This window comes from Natator depressus, chromosome 2 (assembly GCF_965152275.1).
Source record: "Natator depressus isolate rNatDep1 chromosome 2, rNatDep2.hap1, whole genome shotgun sequence".
In the NCBI taxonomy this organism is placed as follows: domain Eukaryota; kingdom Metazoa; phylum Chordata; order Testudines; family Cheloniidae; genus Natator; species Natator depressus.
Window position 1 is genome coordinate 251,726,610 of NC_134235.1, and position 17,697 is coordinate 251,744,306.

Sequence of the window (17,697 nt, forward strand, 5' to 3'; positions counted from 1 at the left end):
CAAGAACTCAAGCACTGGTTAGAAGAGATTAGGCCAGCATACAAGTGCCACACCAACCAACACCATCAGCTGACCTCTAATCTCAAGGTAGGGGATAAGATTTGGCAAAACCTGAGATCCATTTGGGAAACTGGACCATAAATACTTGGGACCATTTGCAATCATTGAACAATTTAACTAGGTAGCCGCCTGATTGCAGCTGCCAGAACCCCTTGAGATCTACCCACGTTCCACATCTCCCTCCTGGAACTTTTCATCAAGAAAACCTTCCCATAATGCACTACTCCTTCCCCTCCACCAATAGCCATACAGGGTCAAGAGGAATACATGGTCCAGCAGATTCTGGACTCCCGCCAAGTCCAGGGAAGACTCTAATATATAATGGGGAGGCCCAGAGGAGCTTTCATGGGAACCTGTGGAACACATCCAGGCCCTGGACCTCCTGTGCACCTTCCACTGGGCCTACCCCATGAAACCTGCCCCATGGTCCCCTGGGAGGCGATCCTGAAGAGAGGAGAGTGCTGTTAGGGACCAGACAAACTCGGAGCAGCTGCTGGCCTGCTCCCCGACTAACTGTGTTACGAGGCAACCAACGAGCCCAGCTGCATTGCCTTAGAACTCAGGGGCAATAGTCCCAGATTGGCTGTTGGTTGACCAGTCCTGCTTATAAACCTGGCCCCCACAGCAGAACAGCAGCTGCTCAACACATACCACACCCACAGCTGTGCTTTCCCTTGTTCTAGTCCTTGCTTCAGCCTGTGATGGGTTCGGTCCCAGAGATCCCCTTGGGACTGCCACCTGACGTGCTGGAGTTACCTCTGAGCCTGTTTTCCCTGCCAGCTTGGGACTCCAGAACCCTGCCTTGTTGAGCCAGACACACTAGCCTGCTGCAACACAGACTCAGGGTCTGAGCCCCCAAAGCTGCAGGCTTTAAGTGAAAACAGCCCTGCAGGTTACCTGACTCCAGCACCCAGACACCTAGCTCCCACTGGGATCCAAACCCCAAATAAATCCATTTTACTCTGTATAAACTGTATACAGGATAAACTCAAATTGTCCGCCCTCTATAACACTAATAGAAAGATATGCTGTTTGCTCCCCCAGGTGTTAATCACTTACTCTGAGTTTACTAATAAACAAAAGTGATTTTATTAAGTATAAAAAGTAAGATTTAAGTGGTTCCAAGTAATAACAGACAGAACAAAGTAAGTCACCCAGCAAAATAAAGGAAAAATACGCAAGTCTAAGGGTATGTCTACACTACAAAATTAGGTTGAATTTATAGAAGCGATTTTATACAGTCAATTGTGTGTCCCCACTAAGCAGATTAAGTCAGTGGAGTGCATCCACAGTACCGTGGCTAGCGTCGACTTCCGGAGCGTTGCACTGTGGGTAGCTATCCCACAGTTCCCGCAGTCTCCGCCACCCATTGGAATTCTGGGTTAAGCTCCCAACGCCTGATGGGGCAAAAACATTGTGGCGGGTGGTTTTGGGTACGTCGTCAGTCGCCCCTCCCTCCATGAAAGCAATGGCAGACAATCGTTTCGTGCCTTTTTCCGTGCGGATGCCATACTGCTTTCAGCAGACGGTGCAGTAGGACTGCAAACCATCATCATCCACCACTTCCGCTGCAACTCTGCTCTCCTGCAGACGCCATACCACGGCAAGCATGCAGCCCGCTCAGCTCAGCTCACCGACACCACCGCTGTTGAGTCCTGGTGCTGCTGGCAGCAGACGGTGCAGGAGGACTGCAAACCATCATCATCCACCACTTCCAATGCAACTCTGCTCTCCTGCAGACGCCATACCACGGCAAGCATGAAGCCTGCTCAGATCACCACGGCAGTTATGAGTGTTGTAAACACCTCGCACATTATCCTGCAGTATGTGCAGAAACAGAACCTGCAAAAGCAGGCGAGGAGGTGACGGCAGTGCGGTGACAAGAGTGATGAGGACATGGACACAGACTTCTCTCAAAGCAGGGGCCCTGGCAATTTGGACATCCTGGTGGCAATGAGGCAGGCTCATGCTGTGGAATGCCGATTCTGGGCCCAGGAAACAAGCACAGACTGGTGGGACCGCATAGTGTTGCAGGTCTGGGATGATTCCCAGTGGCTGCAAAACTTTCGCATGCATAAGGGCACTTCCAGGGAACTTTGTGACTTGCTTTCCCCTGCCCTGAAGCGCAAGAATACCAAGATGAGAGCAGTCCTCACAGTTCACAAGTGAGTGGCGATAGCCCTCTGGAAGCTTGCAATGCCAGACAGCTACTGGTCATTCGGGAATCAATTTGGAGTGGGCAAATCTACTGTGGGGGCTGCTGTGATCCAAGTAGCCAATGCAATCACTGAGTTGCTGCTATCAAGGGTAGTGACTCTGGGAAATGTGCAGGTCATAGTGGATGGCTTTGCTGCAATGGGATTCCCTAACTGTGGTGGGGCAATAGACGGAACCCATATCCCTATCTTGGGACCGGAGCACCAAGGCAGCCAGTACATAAACTGAAAGGGATACTTTTCAATGGTGCTGCAAGCACTAGTGGATCACAACGGACATTTCACCAACATCAACATGGGATGGCCGGGAAAGGTATATGACGCTTGCATCTTCAGGAACTCTGGTCTGTTTGAACAGCTGCAGGAAAGGACTTACTCCCCAGACCAGAAAATAACCATTGGGGATGTAGAAATGCCTATTGTTATCCTTGGGGACCCAGCCTACCCCTTAATGCCTTGGTTCATGAAGCCTTACACAGGCACCCTTGACAGTAGTAAGGAGCAGTTCAACTACAGGCTGAGCAAGTGCAGAATGGTGGTAGAATGTGCCTTTAGACATTTAAAAGTGCGCTGGTGCAGTTTACTGACTCGGTTAGAGCTCAGCGAAACCAATATTCCCATTGTTATTGCTGCTTGCTGTGTGCTCCACAATATCTGTGAGAGTAAGGGGGAGGACGTTTATACTGGGGTGGGAGGTTGAGGCAAATCGCCTGGCCACTGATTACATGCAGCCAGACACCAGGGCAGTTAGAAGAGCACAGAAGGGCGCGCTGCACATCAGAGAAGCTTTGAAAACCAGTTTCATTACTGGCCAGGCTATGGTGTGACAGTTCTATTTGTTTCTCCTTGATGAAAACCCGCCCCCTTGGTTCACTCTACTCCCCTATAAGCCAACCGACCTCCACCCTTGGATCACCACTTGCAGTGGCAATAAAGTCATTGTTGTTTCAAAATCATGCATTCTTTATTCATTCGTCATACAAATAGGGGAATAACTGCCAAGGTAGCCCAGGAGGGGTGGGGGAGGAGGGAAGCACGGGGTGGGGTGGTGCAGGAGGGGAGGACAAGGCCACACTGCACTTCAAAACTTATTGAATGCCAGCCTTCTGTTGCTTGGGCAGTCCTCTGGGGTGGAGCATTGGGTTCCCAGAGGTGTCTCTCCCCCACCCCCGCATTCTTGGGCATCTGGGTGAGGAGGCTATGGAACTTGGGGAGGAGGGTGGGTGGTTACACAGGGACTGCAGTGGTGGTCTGTGCTCCTGCTGCCTTTCCTGCAGCTTAACCATACGCCGGAGCATATCAGTTTGATCCTCCAGTAGCCTCAGCATTGCTGCCGCCACCTCTCCTCTTGCTCGTCCCTCCTGTCCTTGCATTCATTTTCTGCTTTCCTGGTCTCTTCCATTGTTTTCCTCCATGCATTCTGCTGAACTCTTTCAGTGCAGGAGGACTGCATGAGCTCAGAGAACATTTTGTCGCGAGTGAGTTTTTTTCGCCTTCTTATCTGCGCTAGCCTCTGGGACGGAGATGATAGGGGGAGCGTTGAAACATTTGCAGCTGTGGGAGGAAAAAAAGGGAGAGTAGTATTTAAAGAGACATTTTAGAGAACAATGGGTAGACTCTTTCACAGTGAACCAAGCTGTTAACATTACATAGCACATGTGCTTTCAGTACAAGGTCACATTTTGCCTCTTATATTGAGGGCCTGCCAGTTTGGTGTGAGAGATCACACATGCAGGGCTGGGCAACAGAATTCGGCTTGCAGGCAGCCATGGTAAGCCAGAGTCTTTTGGCTTCTTCAACCTTCATAACCTGTGGGAATGGTTTCAAACAACAGAGCCCTCATTTCCCATAGCAAGCACCCGCTGGGTTGGCCATTTAAAATGGGTTGGCCATTTAAAAGGAGGGGGTGCGGTTTTCGGGTTAACGTGCAGCACAAACGCAATTAAATCCCCCCACACACCCAATTCTCTGGGATGATCGCTTCACCCCTCCCCCCACCATGTGGCTAGCAGCAGGGATGATTTCTTTTCAGCCACAGGCAAACAGCCCAGCAGGAACAGCCACCTCTGAATGTCCCCTTAATAAAATTCCCCTATTTCAACCAGGTGACCATGAATGTTATCACTCTCCTGAGGATAACACAGAGAGATAAAGAACGGATGTTGCTTGAATGCCAGCAAACACTGGGACCATACGCTGCCATGCTTTGTTATGCAATGATTCCAGACTGTGCGCTACTGGTCTGGTGTGGTAAAGTGTCCTACCATGGAGGACGGAATAAGGCTGCCCTCCCTAGAAACCTTTTGCAAAGGCTTTGGGAGTACCTCCAGGAGAGCTTCATGGAGATGTCCCTGGAGGATTTCCGCTCCATTGCCAGTCACGTTAACAGACTTTTCCAGTAGCTGTACTAGCCACAAATGCATCCCAAGTCTTCAGGGCAAATTAATTATTAAACACGCTTGCTTTTAAACCATGTATTATATTACAAAGGTACACTCACTAGAGGTGCCTTCTCCGGCTTCATGGTCCAGGAGCCCGGGTTGGGAGGGTATTGGCTCCAGGGTGATCAACAGTTCCTGGCTATCGGGGAGAACGGTTTCATCCTCCACCTCCTCATCTTCCTTGTCCCCAAAATCCTCATCCCTGTTGAGTGAGACTCCCCCCCTGCAGGAGTTCACGTATAGGGGTGATGCAGTGGTAGGGGCATCCTCTAGAATTGCATGCAGCTCATCATAGAAGCAGCATGTCTGGGGCTCTGACCCAGAGCAGACGTTTGCCTCTTTGGTAGGCTTCCCTGAGCTCCTTAATTTTCAAGCAGCACTCCTGCGGGTCCCTGTTATAGCCTCTGTCCATCATGCCCTTGGGGATTTTTTCAAATATTTTGGCATTTCATCTTTTGGAACGGAGTTCTGATAGCACGGATTTGTCTCCCCATACAGCGATCAGATCCAGTGTCTCCCCTTCGGTCCATGCTGGAGCTCTTTTGCGATTCTGGGACTGCATGGTCACCTGTGCTGATGAGCTCTGCATGGTCACCTCTGCTGATGAGCTCGCCATGCTGGCCAAACAGGAAATGAAATTCAAAAGTTCCTGATGCTTGTCCTGTGTACCTGGCTAGTGCATCTGAGTTGAAAGTGCTGTCCAGAGCGGTCACAATGGAGCACTCTGGGATAAGTCCCAGAAGCCAATACCATCGAATTTCATCCACACTACCCCAAATTCGACTCGGCGATGTCAATTTCAGCACTAACCCCCTCGTCTGGGAGGAGTATATAAATCGATTTTAAGAGCCCTTTAAGTCAACAAAAATGGCTTTGTCGTCTGGACAGGTGCAGGGTTAAATCGATCTAATGCTGCTAAATTCCACCTAAACTCATAGTGTAGACCAGGGTTAAGCCTAATACATGAAGAAACTGATTACAGGTAAAATCTCACCCTCAGAGATGTTCCAATAAGCTTCTTTCATAGACTAGACTCCTTCCTAGTCTGGGCCCAATCCTTTCCCCTGGTACAGTCCTTGTTAGTTCCAGCAGACGTCTTAGGTGGAAAGCAGGGGTGTTCTCATGATTGGCAGCCCCCTTTGTTCTGTTCCACCCCCTTTTATAGCTTTGGCACAAGGTGGGAATCTTTTGTCTCTCTGGGTCCCCACCCCTCCTTCTAAATGGAAAAGCACCAGGTTTAAGATGGATTCCAGTATCAGGTGACATGTCCACATGTCACTGAGACCCCAGCCTCCATTCTTCCTGGGCTGTCCCACAGGTACCCCAGAAGGTTTGCAAGTAAACAGAGCCATTTACAGGTCATTAATTCTGAAGCACCCGTAATGGCTTCCACTTAATATGTTTACATCAGTAATACAAGTTTATGTCTTATTCTCCTCACTCCAGACATAGAAATAATACATGCAAACAAATGGGATGACCACACTCAGGAGATCATAAGCTTTGTAATGATACCTTATAAGAGACCTTTTGCATAAAGCATATTCCAGTTACATCATATTCACACTCATAAGCATATTTCCATAAAACATTATAGTGTGCAACATCATGCAGCCTGCTTCCAGTTCTTGCTCATTCCAGCCCTTGTTTCAGTCCTGCTCCAGCCCCTTCTTCTCCCTAGCTTCAGACGTCTGGCTTTAACCCCTGGATCTGCCTCTGGCTCACAACTCTGGTTGATCCTGTGGTTCTAGCATTTGGCTTCTGTCCAGGAGTGGCAGAAGGTCCCTAAAAGTGGGGGAGCCCCACACTGGTGTCCAAGCTGAGGCCCCGGCCCCCCTTCACTGCCCCTTCCCACAGAGTCCCCGCTTCTGCACCACCTCTTCCCCCCAAGACTCCACCCCCTGCTCACTCCTCTCCGCCCCTTCTCCCCCCCCCCCCTTTAAATCTGTTTGGTAGCCATCCTGCAGCAAAAAAAACTTCAGTACCAGACTTCCAAGAGAAACTGCTGAGCTTCAGTTCATTTGCAAATCTGACACCATCAGCTCAGGATTAAACACAGATTGTGAATGGCTCGCCAACGACAAAAGCAGTTTCTCCTCCCTTGGTGTTCACAACTCAACTGCTAGAAGAGGGCCTCATCCTCCCTTATTGAACTAACCTTCTTATCCCTAGCCTAATTCTTGCTTGCATATATATACCTGCCTCTGGAAATTTCCCCTACATGCATCTGACGAAGTGCGTACTCACCCATGAAAGCTTATGCTCCAATATGTCTGTTAGTCTATAAGGTGCCACAGGACTCTTTGCCACTTTGAAAGCTTTTACTGTATTTTGTAAATGATAGAAATCTAGAACTAAAAGGGGGAGATGTAATGGAATACTGTTCAGCCACTAGGTGTGTGTAAAATACCTTATTCAAAGTTAACCTTAGCCATACCTGGCAGAGCATTAAGAGAACTTATGATGAACACTGTTAGGGGGCTTATTCCTTCACCCGCTTTCTTCCCTGGTCCTTCTCGCATGAACAGAGAGCAACAATACCCAAAGTCCAAAGGTGCAAACAATTCAATGTTTATTGGGGTGAACTTCCAGCAAGCATGATTCCAGTTTCCTTCCTTAGTGTCCCCCTTCCCAACTCTGACACCACAGATCCTTACCTGTGTCCCTGTTCCCATTACACATCTGGTATGTATGAGCAAGCTCTGTGACCAGTCCATATCTGGTACAGAAGAACATGACAGCATGGCAGTAGATTTCTGACAGGGTAGATCAAGACTTGCTTCAAGCAAAAGTCTCAATCAGGTTCTGGCACTGGGGCCCCAGGGGTTCCTCCAAAACCTAGGAAGTTAAGCAGCTGGGGACTGGTATTTCCCTAGTGGCTAGTCCCCCCATTTTCCATAAACCTGACTCCCTCTCTCACCCACAGTCAGATTGTTTAGACTCTTCCTTTCAGAATTAGATCCTGTCAAGCTACCTGCTTGATGAGTACTGACAGTGTAGGTGGGAGTCTGATGGGTCTGAAAGAGCTGGAAGCTCAGCTGGAGACCACTCTTTGTTTCACCTCAATGCTCAAAACACTTTGTGCATTGCAGAGTTTTTCATGAGCTACAAGTCAGGCCTCAGCACTGCCTTGACGAGCATCAAAGAGGGAAGCAACAGATCCCACCAGTGCCATTTAGCCACAGGTGAAAAGACGAGGGACATAGAAACATCAGCAGACAAGTTCTGAGGACTCACCACTAGCTCTCCTTAGCTTCCTCCATGTGATCCTGAAGCTCTTTGTCATGCGTCTGTGGAAGCAGGAAGCAGAGGATTCCTGCAGTCACTGGAGTGCTTCCAAATATCGCCATAGGAATAGCAGGATGGTACTTGTCCAAGAGACTAATCAGAGGGAAGATGATGCCACGCACTCTGGCTGACATTGAACACAACCCCACACCAGTTAGCCTGGTAACAGAGCAAAATATGGAAGGTGTAAACTGCATGCATTAGAAGAAAGTCTTTGCTTATGGGGATGTCTCCAGGGGTTTAGATCCCTGTTCTATTCGATGGCTTGTGAAAATCCCAGTTCAAGCCTTGATCAGCAACCCATCTTCCACAATTGTAGGTAGTGCTAGAGGATAACTTAGGATTTTTAGCCTTTATAATTTTGGGCGAAATCTCCCATCTTTGCATTATCATTAGAAGAAGCTATAGCATAGATGGGACTCCAATGTCTGGAGAAAGCTGCTTAAAAACAACAGGTCCTCAGTCAGTGAATTCTTGATCACCAAGTGTAATTGATTATTGATCTTTCAGCTAAAAATTAGTGGCTTTAGGAATAGGGCATATTAGTGGCCAAAGGAAGGCATTTGCCAAAGAAGAAAGTAATTGATGAAACAAACCACCGGTGGGTAGAGGAGAGAAAAAAGCACCAAGTGGCTTCTGATTTTAAGGAAAATAGCCAGCCCAGTCCCCATGCTACTAGGCCATGTTGTCTCTCAGGCAGTAAAGGATGCATGTGGTCACCCAGTCTGGTATCTTGTCTCAATCCAAAACCATAACTCCAGAGCCTTAACAAAGACCACATCCCTGTCTGTTCTAGAGTTGGGAAGCAGGCAGGAATTGCTGTACAGGACTGTAAATGAGGACAGAGCTTCTGATCACAGCGATCTATTGAAGAAAAGGTTATTCTTTCAGCAGGCCTTTATCCAAATCCTCTGTTACCATATTAAAAGCTTGTATTAAACCCAGTTCCTGGGCTAAGGCAGCATGAAAAGTAAGGACACGTCACCTGATGATGGTGGGGAACAGCTCTGCAGAATACACATAGGAGATAGACAAAGCAGCCGCAATGGCAAACTTCCCTATCACAGCCAGCGTCGTGACCACCACCGGTGAATCTAGTGGCAAAAGGAGATGCTGTTATACAAAGCCTATATGGGGGGTGTCATAAATATAAAGGAAAGGGTAACCACCTTTCTGTATATAGTGCTATAAAATCCCTCCTGGCCAGAGGCAAAACCCTTTCACCTGTAAAGGGTTAAGAAGCTAAGGTAACCTTGCTGGCACCTGACCCAAAATGGCCAATGAGGGGACAAGATACTTTCAAGTCTGGAGGGAGGGGGGGAACAAAGGGTTCGTCTGTCTGTGTGATGCTTTTGCCGGGAACAGATCAGGAATGCAGCCTTACAGCTTCTGTTAAGTTAGTAAGTAATCTAACTAGAAAATGTGTTAGATTTTCTTTTGTTTAATGGCTGGTAAAATAAGCTGTGCTGGAGAGAATGTATATTCCTGTTTTTTGTCTTTTTGTAACTTAAGGTTTTGCCTAGAGGGATTCACTATGTTTTGAATCTGATTACCCTGTAAGGTATTTACCATCCTGATTTTACAGAGGTGATTCTTTTACCTTTTCTTCAATTAAAATTCTTCTTTTAAGAACCTGATTGATTTTTCACTGTTCTTAAAAGCCAAGGGTTTGGGTCTGTGTTCACTTGTACCAATTGGTGAGGATTATCAAGCCTTCCCCAGGAAAGGGGGTGTGTAGGGCTTGGGGGAATATTTGGGGGGAAGACGTCTCCAAGTGGGCTCTTTCCCTGTTCTTTGTTTAAAACGCTTGGTAACAACATACGGTTCAAGGACAAGGCAAAGTTTGTACCTTGGGGAAGTTTTTAACCTAAACTGGTAAGAATAAGCTTAGGGGGTCTTTCATGCGGGTCCCCACATCTGTACCCTAGAGTTCAGAGTGGGGAAGAAACCTTGACGGGGGTTAGCTCAGTTTGCGCTGCTCCACATACATCTGCCAGGAAGAAACGGTATTATACATGTACAGAATACAGTGAGAGCTTCGCTAAGGAGCCCACCTCCAATGGGCATCACCATAACCAGGGACAAAGGGTGGTTCTGCTCTGAAAAGTGACTCTGTATACATGGCATCTCCACGTTTATCGTACCTCACTGATCAAATGCACTCAGTGTACCAAGTGCAAAGACCTTTGCCCTAACTGCCAGCCCTACAAACTCACCCTGGATTCTGCAAGGTAAACTGAGTTTCCTTCTCAGCACCATAAGCATTAATCGAAGGTGCCACAGATCAGATTACACCCTCAGTTACACTTGTGTAGCCCCCTTGCCTTCAGATTATATGTACTCATTTACTCTTCTGTAATCCCCACTGTCTTCACATTGCTCCCTCGATGGCACCTGTGCAGCTCCACTACCTTCAGATTCGGCCATTGGTGACATCTGTGAAGTGAAGGGTAGAATTTGGCCCTGCAATTGAATTTTTGTAATTCCACGGATGATTTATGAGCCAGATTAGAATCCAGCTCCCACAGCCAAGCCGGATCTGCAGACCTAGCAGCTATGAAATTTTAGTTTGGGAATTGAAGTCAGTAAATACAACTTGAGATGCACACAGGGAGCCGATCCATGGGATAAAAAGGAAATCATTTGTATACAGTCACTTGTCAGACCAGAGCCACATTTTACAGAATCCCCAAGGTTTCATAGAATCATAGAACTGGAAGGGACCTTGAGAGGTCATCTAGTCCAGTCCCCTGCACTCATAGCAGGACTAAGTATTTCCAGTGCAACGCCAGCCAACTGCCAATTAAAGACAAACCTTTATTAGATGATCAGTTGCAGCAGTTTCCTTGGACGGTTACTTAAGATAAGTTATGCTGTAGACTTTCTAGAAGCCAGATAGAGAGGTGCAGAGACTCACACTGGTACAATCAATCAAGTTCCGCCCACAGCTGACTTCAACAGAGTTACTCTAGGATTGAATTTATGAGGCTACTTGATACTTCAGAAGGGGATTTTCAAAAGGTACAAATGAGAATTAGACGCTCCCAATTCCAATGGACTTTCAGAAGGCGCCGTGTGCCAAACTGCCATGGTGCCTTTGAAAATCTTTCCTTGAATGTCCTTTATTTGAAAAACCCTGACAGCTAACTCGCCCAGGGGAATTCAGATTTTCTAATCTATCCAGGCAACTCTTTGTCACTACTGAAATCTCTGGCTAGGCAAATGAACCCCAAGCGTTGCTTAAGGATGAAGCAGGAAAACAATGTTTTTCAATGGTGCTTGCTTGCAAGAAAGGGGGAATTTTAAAGAGCCAGAAAGAGAAAAAAGTAACACGAAGAAAATTCAGTGTATCATTGGCCAGTCAAGTGCCACCTCCGGAGAAGGTGGCTCAGGCATTGAAATCAAGTGTTAGGAGCCAACAGAGCGGGCCCCAGTCAGCTGAGCTATAGAAGGAAGGAAAATGGAGTACAAAGGAACGTGTCTGGGCCTCGACTGCTCCAGGCACCAGGTAGGTTGGGCTGCACTCCAGGGACTTGCCGTGTACCTTTTGGGATGCCGGTGATGATGAGACACACGGCTCCGCCCAGGAGCAGAAAGAAGCCCTGGCATTTCTTCCTCCCAAACCACTGCAGCAGGAAGATACAGCTGAAGCGAGCTGGTATTTCCACAGCTCCAAACACAAGCTGCGTCCGGTAAACGTCCGAGCCAAAACTCCCCACGTTAAGGCTCAGGCCATAGTACACCAGGCTGTTCACAAACCTGAATGCAAAGCAGAGCAGAGTGTATACATCTCCAGGAGTGTGGCTAGCCTAGAGGATCCTCGTTTCCATAGGGATGAGAAATACCCACTGGCCACATCTGCTCTGGTACTTCCGATTGGTCATTGCTACAGGTTGCTGTATAGGTTTGGGCTGTGATCTTGGGAGATTCACAAGGTAAGTAGGGTCAGATGAAAGCTCATTAAGTGACTACAAAATTTCCATGCACCAAATCTGCACACACAAAAATCCCTTAGTTTTTTTAAATAGCTGTTTGTGATGGGGTATACAAACCCCACACTGGGCAACAAGGGGTTAAAGGATTATTTGGGGCCCTGTCAGCCCCACCCTGCCACACTTTCAGCAAATGCTCCATCTGCTGGAGCAATTAAAAGACAGGGAAACAGCTCACTTGGGCCACAGAGCAAGAAGAGAGCAGACCTGCAGCCCGCAGCTCCAGCAGTGCAGAGGAAAAAGAAACCTAAAGTCTCTGACACAGCTGCCCAAAGGGGCCCTCCCTGAGGAAAGGGAGGACCCACCATAGAAACAGTCAGAGGGAAGTACCCCTCTTGCCCTGCCTGTGGACTCTATACATTGGTAATCCCCTCCCCACAACCGCCCAGCCAGTCATGGATTGCAGCCTTAAACACTAGGCCACGCTTCCCTACCATACCCCAAGTGAGGACCATTACACTGTTATAAAAATGGAGTAATGTTTGGACAATTTACCAGATATAAGCCATAACTAAAGTCAATTTCCTCAGGTGCTTCTTGAGGAAGAGATCCAGAGTATTTCCAGACTTAACCTTCTTCTCAGGTGTCAGCTTCAAAATTCACAAAGCAAAAGGGTCAAGACATGAAACAGAAACCAGTGGCCTGATCCAATTCACACTGAAGACTTTCACCAATGTCAGTGGAAGTGGAAGGGGCCCCAAAAGTTTTCTGCTTCTGAAAGGTAGAGCACTGCAGTACGCAACATGCTGGATTTACATGACCAAAGCCTGTTTTTCCAACTGCAATGTTTTGGTCACGAAGAACATTTTCTGACAAGTGAGTTTTGGGAAAATGTGGTAGAAATGTTGGGTTTGGTGTTTGGCTTTGTTTTTTGTTTGTTTGTTTTTTGCAATGCGATAAAGAGAAGAAGCACCGAAACATCCAACAAATTCCATGGTATTTGAGCAAACTCATCTGAAGAAAAGCCATTGTATGGCTTGAGAGCCTATGTACAACCTGTTTGGACACCATAGATGGGCCACAGAATAGCGAGAGCCCAAGAACAGTCTAAAATGTTGTCCTTTTCCCTGATCTGCTTTCTACAATATACAGCCTTGAATAGAGCCTGCTGGAAGCTGGAAGAATCCACCACATCCCTTGGTATGATTCCAGTCCTTTGAACTTCAAGAGATACCTCAATAGCCACCTGTTTCATGAAGCATTTAAGCTCTAATGGCCACTTTGTGTAAGTTCTATCTCATCTTGTGTATTGTCTTTCTTGCTCCTTTACTTTTGTTTGACCGGAAGCCCTTTGTGTCGGGCACTAGCTTTGTGTCCCACTGCAGCATTGACCCACATAAGATTTATGTGCTATATCTGCATAATTCAAATTATTATTATTAATCATCTGTTGGAGTTGCAACAAACCCATGGGCACAAATAGGCACTGCAGGCCCCAGCTGAACTGTGCACTTCCTGATTCAAGAAGAGAATCCAGGACTTTCAGAAACATAGGCCTCAATCATATGAGCTAAAGGTGAATTCTTTCCATTAGCTTTCACTTGTGATTGAGGATTTCATCCTTTGTCAGGCAACCACTAGAGGGCAACAGTCCTGTGCACTTGACCAAGCTTAACGCTGTATCCAGCAAATGGCAAAGTCAAATACAGCTGCACACTAGTGGGACCATGTCAGCTCATACCCAAAATAAAATCAGGTGATATAAATACAATGACAGTTTTGAATTTGGGAGAAGTTAAAAATCCTTCTTACATTTAGGATTAAAATGTAAAAGTGCTAGGGGGTTTTACAGAAAAGTTCATCGTTTGCGTGCATCTCCATCCTATGCCCTGGCATAGAATGCCCTCCTTGGACTGGTCTGCAAAGGCCACTCCCTCTCCTCATTAAGACCCAGCCTCTGCCATGGCACCTTTATGGAATGATCCAGTTCTTGATGGCTTGAAGGCCCGATGGGGATAGCTAGCATTCACTTTATTTACAATAATCAAAACAAAGTGCAAACGTAGATATAAAGCCCCCATTCGGCCAACACAAGGAATTGAACTTGGGACCTCCAGAACTAAAAACACAAGCCATTACAGCTTGAACTAAAGATCCAGCTTTTCTACTTGCTCATGTGAGAGGGTCATATTCTCTGTGGATTGGTCACAGCATGCTGACACTAAGCAATGGGCTATGTATATATGCATATAAAACTTGTACATTTGTATCCCTATTCCCCTCCTTTCGTATATGATTTGTTTTATTAGATAGTCAGCTCTTTGGGGGCGGGACCACGTGTTTGGACAGCACCTAGCAGAACAGGGCCTGATCTTAATCTGGGCTTCTTGATGTTACTGAAACAGTAACATGACAGAAAATACAACATATAAGTTACATTCTCCAAGGGACTAAAATCAATAAAGGAATAAAAATTGACACAGTTCTACCTCCAGCAAAATGGCATGAATCAGCCATTGCAATTTTAGTAGATGTTCCTTTCTGTTGTTTCAATAGAAGGTCCTGGGTCCTTTGATATCACACGTGCATGGTTTGGCTGGTGACCATGGTGGTCAACATGGCCAGCCATGAATTTTTTGCCAAGTGCAATGGAAGATACTTGCAAGTTTCAATGACTTTACTCCTGGGGGAATTCTGCATCACTGTGCAATGCAGAATTTTGCACAGAATTAATGTTCTGCTCAGAATTTCATTTTCCCTCCACAACTGATGCTGCAGAGCTGTTGGCTACCCAAGGGGCGGCTGGACCCAACAGAGTCTGGCTCTCCAGCTCGCAAATACAGGGCACTGGGGGAGGGGAGGGGCAAGGGGAAGGAGTAGCTGCATGGTTCCGGGAAGCTGCAGTTCCCAGCATGCCCTGAAGGAAGGAGGCAGCATGCAGGAAACTCTGCACTCTCTGGATCCCTGGCGGGAAGGGATGTGGGTGTCTGGGCTGGAGGGCGTTCTGCGGCTGGGCTCTGGAGTGTAGGGGGTGTGGGTGGCTTGGCTGTGGAGGGGCGTGCCTGGGCTCTGGGAGGTACAGGGTGCAGTTGTCAGACCAGAAGGGCAGAGTTTTCCCCCAAGATGTGCGCTTGACATACACAGACTGACACACCCATTGAAAGAACAACAGACAAACAGGAACTGGGTTGTTGTAGGCGTTCCTTTAACTTTCTATTCCTGAGGGGAATCTTTTTTGTTGTCAGTATTGTTTCAGACATTTGCTGACAGGTATTTTGAAGTAAATTACCAAACTAATTGAAAGTGGTGTGATTATATTGTGTTATTTTGATAAATAAAATAAGCAAAATTTTAAAATACTGTGCACAGAATTTTTAATTTTTTAGTGCAGAATTTTTAATTTTTTGGCCAAAATTCCCCCAGGAGAAATGACTTGCAGGACTTTTAAGGAACAGTGCAGTCACTCCCTTATGGAGCATCAGCAAATGGCACATCATATGAACGCAGCCTCTGAAGTTCTCTCTCCTCTTTTGGCAAACAGGAAAAAATGTTAGGAGCTTCTCTGAGCACAACAACATGAATTCACAAGTGAGGATTGGTTTGCTCATATGAGATTTGAGAATATTAGGATAATTCTGTTTCTGGGGGAGATTTTAAAAAATTCTTAAGGAATTTAGACGCCGCAGTCCCACTGACTTGAGACATGTTCACCTAAATCCATTAGGTGCTTTTGAAAATCTCCCCCCTGTATTTTGGGTTGTTTGCTAGAAGACAGAAGGAGAAATTCCCCCAAGAGTTTCTTGCCAAAACCACCTTATTTTACAGTCTAAATAACACTGAAACAATAAGGCCTGAAGTTGGATGTTCAGTACTGGAACACAGTAAAGGGTTATTCACAGGCAGCACGAGAGTCATTAAAAACATTTTAAAGCTGTTTATCCACTTATATAAATATTTATCTGTTTTACCCCCCAAAAATTGGTCTCTGAATCCTACACTTATACATATTTTGCAAACACCCCCGTCTCAGGATTTATGACCTGATCAAGCAGTTCTGGAGAGATGGTCCGTTTAGTCACAGATGCTGCTTTTGAATCAGTTTTTTGGCTTCCTTTACCTTCTCTTTTGTGTCAGGAGCCACCGAGCAGATTCTGGAAGGACCCTACAAAGCATGTGAATTCCAAAGAGTTCTTTGCTATCAAAATCCCAGTTACTCACTTAACTTCATCTACTTGATGCATCTTCCATAGCAGTAAAATCTATCTGATGATGTGAGTTTACTACGGGAGATGTAATTCTTCTGAGGTGCTATGGTTTGGGTGTGTGTATATGGGTTGTTTAGTTTCAATAGAAATAATGTTATTATCATGCCAACATTTTCAAATCTTGGTGCCTAAAGTTAGGCACCTACATAAAAGTGGCTGATAGCCAAAAATGCTGGGGGCCCAGCAGATCCCATTAACTATGTATAAACCTTTACAAGATATGGGCTATATTGGGAAAGAGCCAACCCTGCAATAAGTAGATGAATCCACCCTGTAAAGCCCGTGTATAACCTGGATCACAAATAACACTGCAATGTTTGAGAAGAGCTCTCTGGCAAATGCATGCTTACCATATGTAAAAGAAAAGACAAAATACAGGGGCAGCAATCTGCAGCAACCTCCAGTTGCGAACGCCATAAGCTAAGCCAGCCAAAACCATCTGTCCAACGGAAAAGCAGAAGTGGGTAACAATTACTGCATGTGACCGGTAGGGGACTCCAACCCATTCAGTACCTAGAGACATTAACACAGATTCAACTGCTGAGAATCCTAATGATTCAGCACTTTTAAAGGATTTTTTTTCTATTCCAAACTAGATCAGCTTTCATTTGGGGAGTGCTATCTAGTAGCTAGAGCAAAGGCTCTGGAGTCAGTACTCTGGGGTTTGGCCACTGGATGACCGTAGATAAATCACATACACCCAGGCTTTCAGAACTGACTAGTGACTTTAGGGGCTTCCATTTCTGACTGTCCAATCAGAGTCATCTTAAAGGGGTCTGATTTTAAGAAGCTGTGTGCTTGGCACTTTTTGAAACTCAGGCCTCTTTAAGTTGACTCTTATTGGGCACTCAAGATTCACTGGTCCCTTTTGAAAATTTCTGCCATAATTTCTGGACCTCAGTTTACACATCTGTAAAATGGGTATAAATAATAATTCGCTGCCTCTCAGTACTGCTGAGAGGTTTGACGAAAGAACTTTTGTGACTCTCCAGGGAAAAGTGCTCCATACATGTAAAGTACATTGATAAGAGAGGGGCTTTCCTGTCTGCATGTAGCCAGTGATCTTAGAGATACGATAGCTAATAGCCACTCATGGGAGATACTCAGGAGCGCAAGTACGGCTGTACCCTCTGGTGCCCCATACCTGCAAGAGATTTCTAGCCAGTACAGGGTACAAGAAAGACGTGGGGCCACCAGATGGCCCCACACTGGCAGCTCCGGCCCCACACCCACAGAGCTGCGTAGCCCCACCAGAGGACATGGCTGGAGGGGCAGGGCTGCGCTCTGCTCCTTTCCCCTCTGCTGCAGCCGGGAAAGGAGCAGAATGCGGCTAGGGCATTTGATGGGAAGGAAGTGGCTTCCCCAGCATCTGTGAATAAGCACATGAATGGGAGGAAAGAGGGTCTCCACCCATTCCCACAGGGGAGGTGTGAATCACACTGGCTCAAGTGTAATCTCCCTGAGGCCAAAGTCGGTGCCCAAGGAAGCCAGTTCA

The 17,697-nt window shown here is 46.7% G+C and overlaps 1 protein-coding gene across 1 annotated transcript in view; it reads right to left on the minus strand.

The window, feature by feature from the left end:
* The window catches only part of LOC141983327 (solute carrier family 22 member 13-like), a 41,849-nt gene that overhangs the window by 2,396 nt on the left and 21,756 nt on the right, over positions 1-17,697 (minus strand). Inside the window, 7 exon segments of the mRNA XM_074946360.1 lie at positions 7,955-8,164; positions 8,991-9,099; positions 11,550-11,764; positions 12,493-12,587; positions 15,978-16,052; positions 16,054-16,099; positions 16,553-16,715. Of these exon segments, the coding sequence (XP_074802461.1) occupies positions 7,957-8,164; positions 8,991-9,099; positions 11,550-11,764; positions 12,493-12,587; positions 15,978-16,052; positions 16,054-16,099; positions 16,553-16,715 (911 nt within the window). The 3' untranslated portion in view covers positions 7,955-7,956.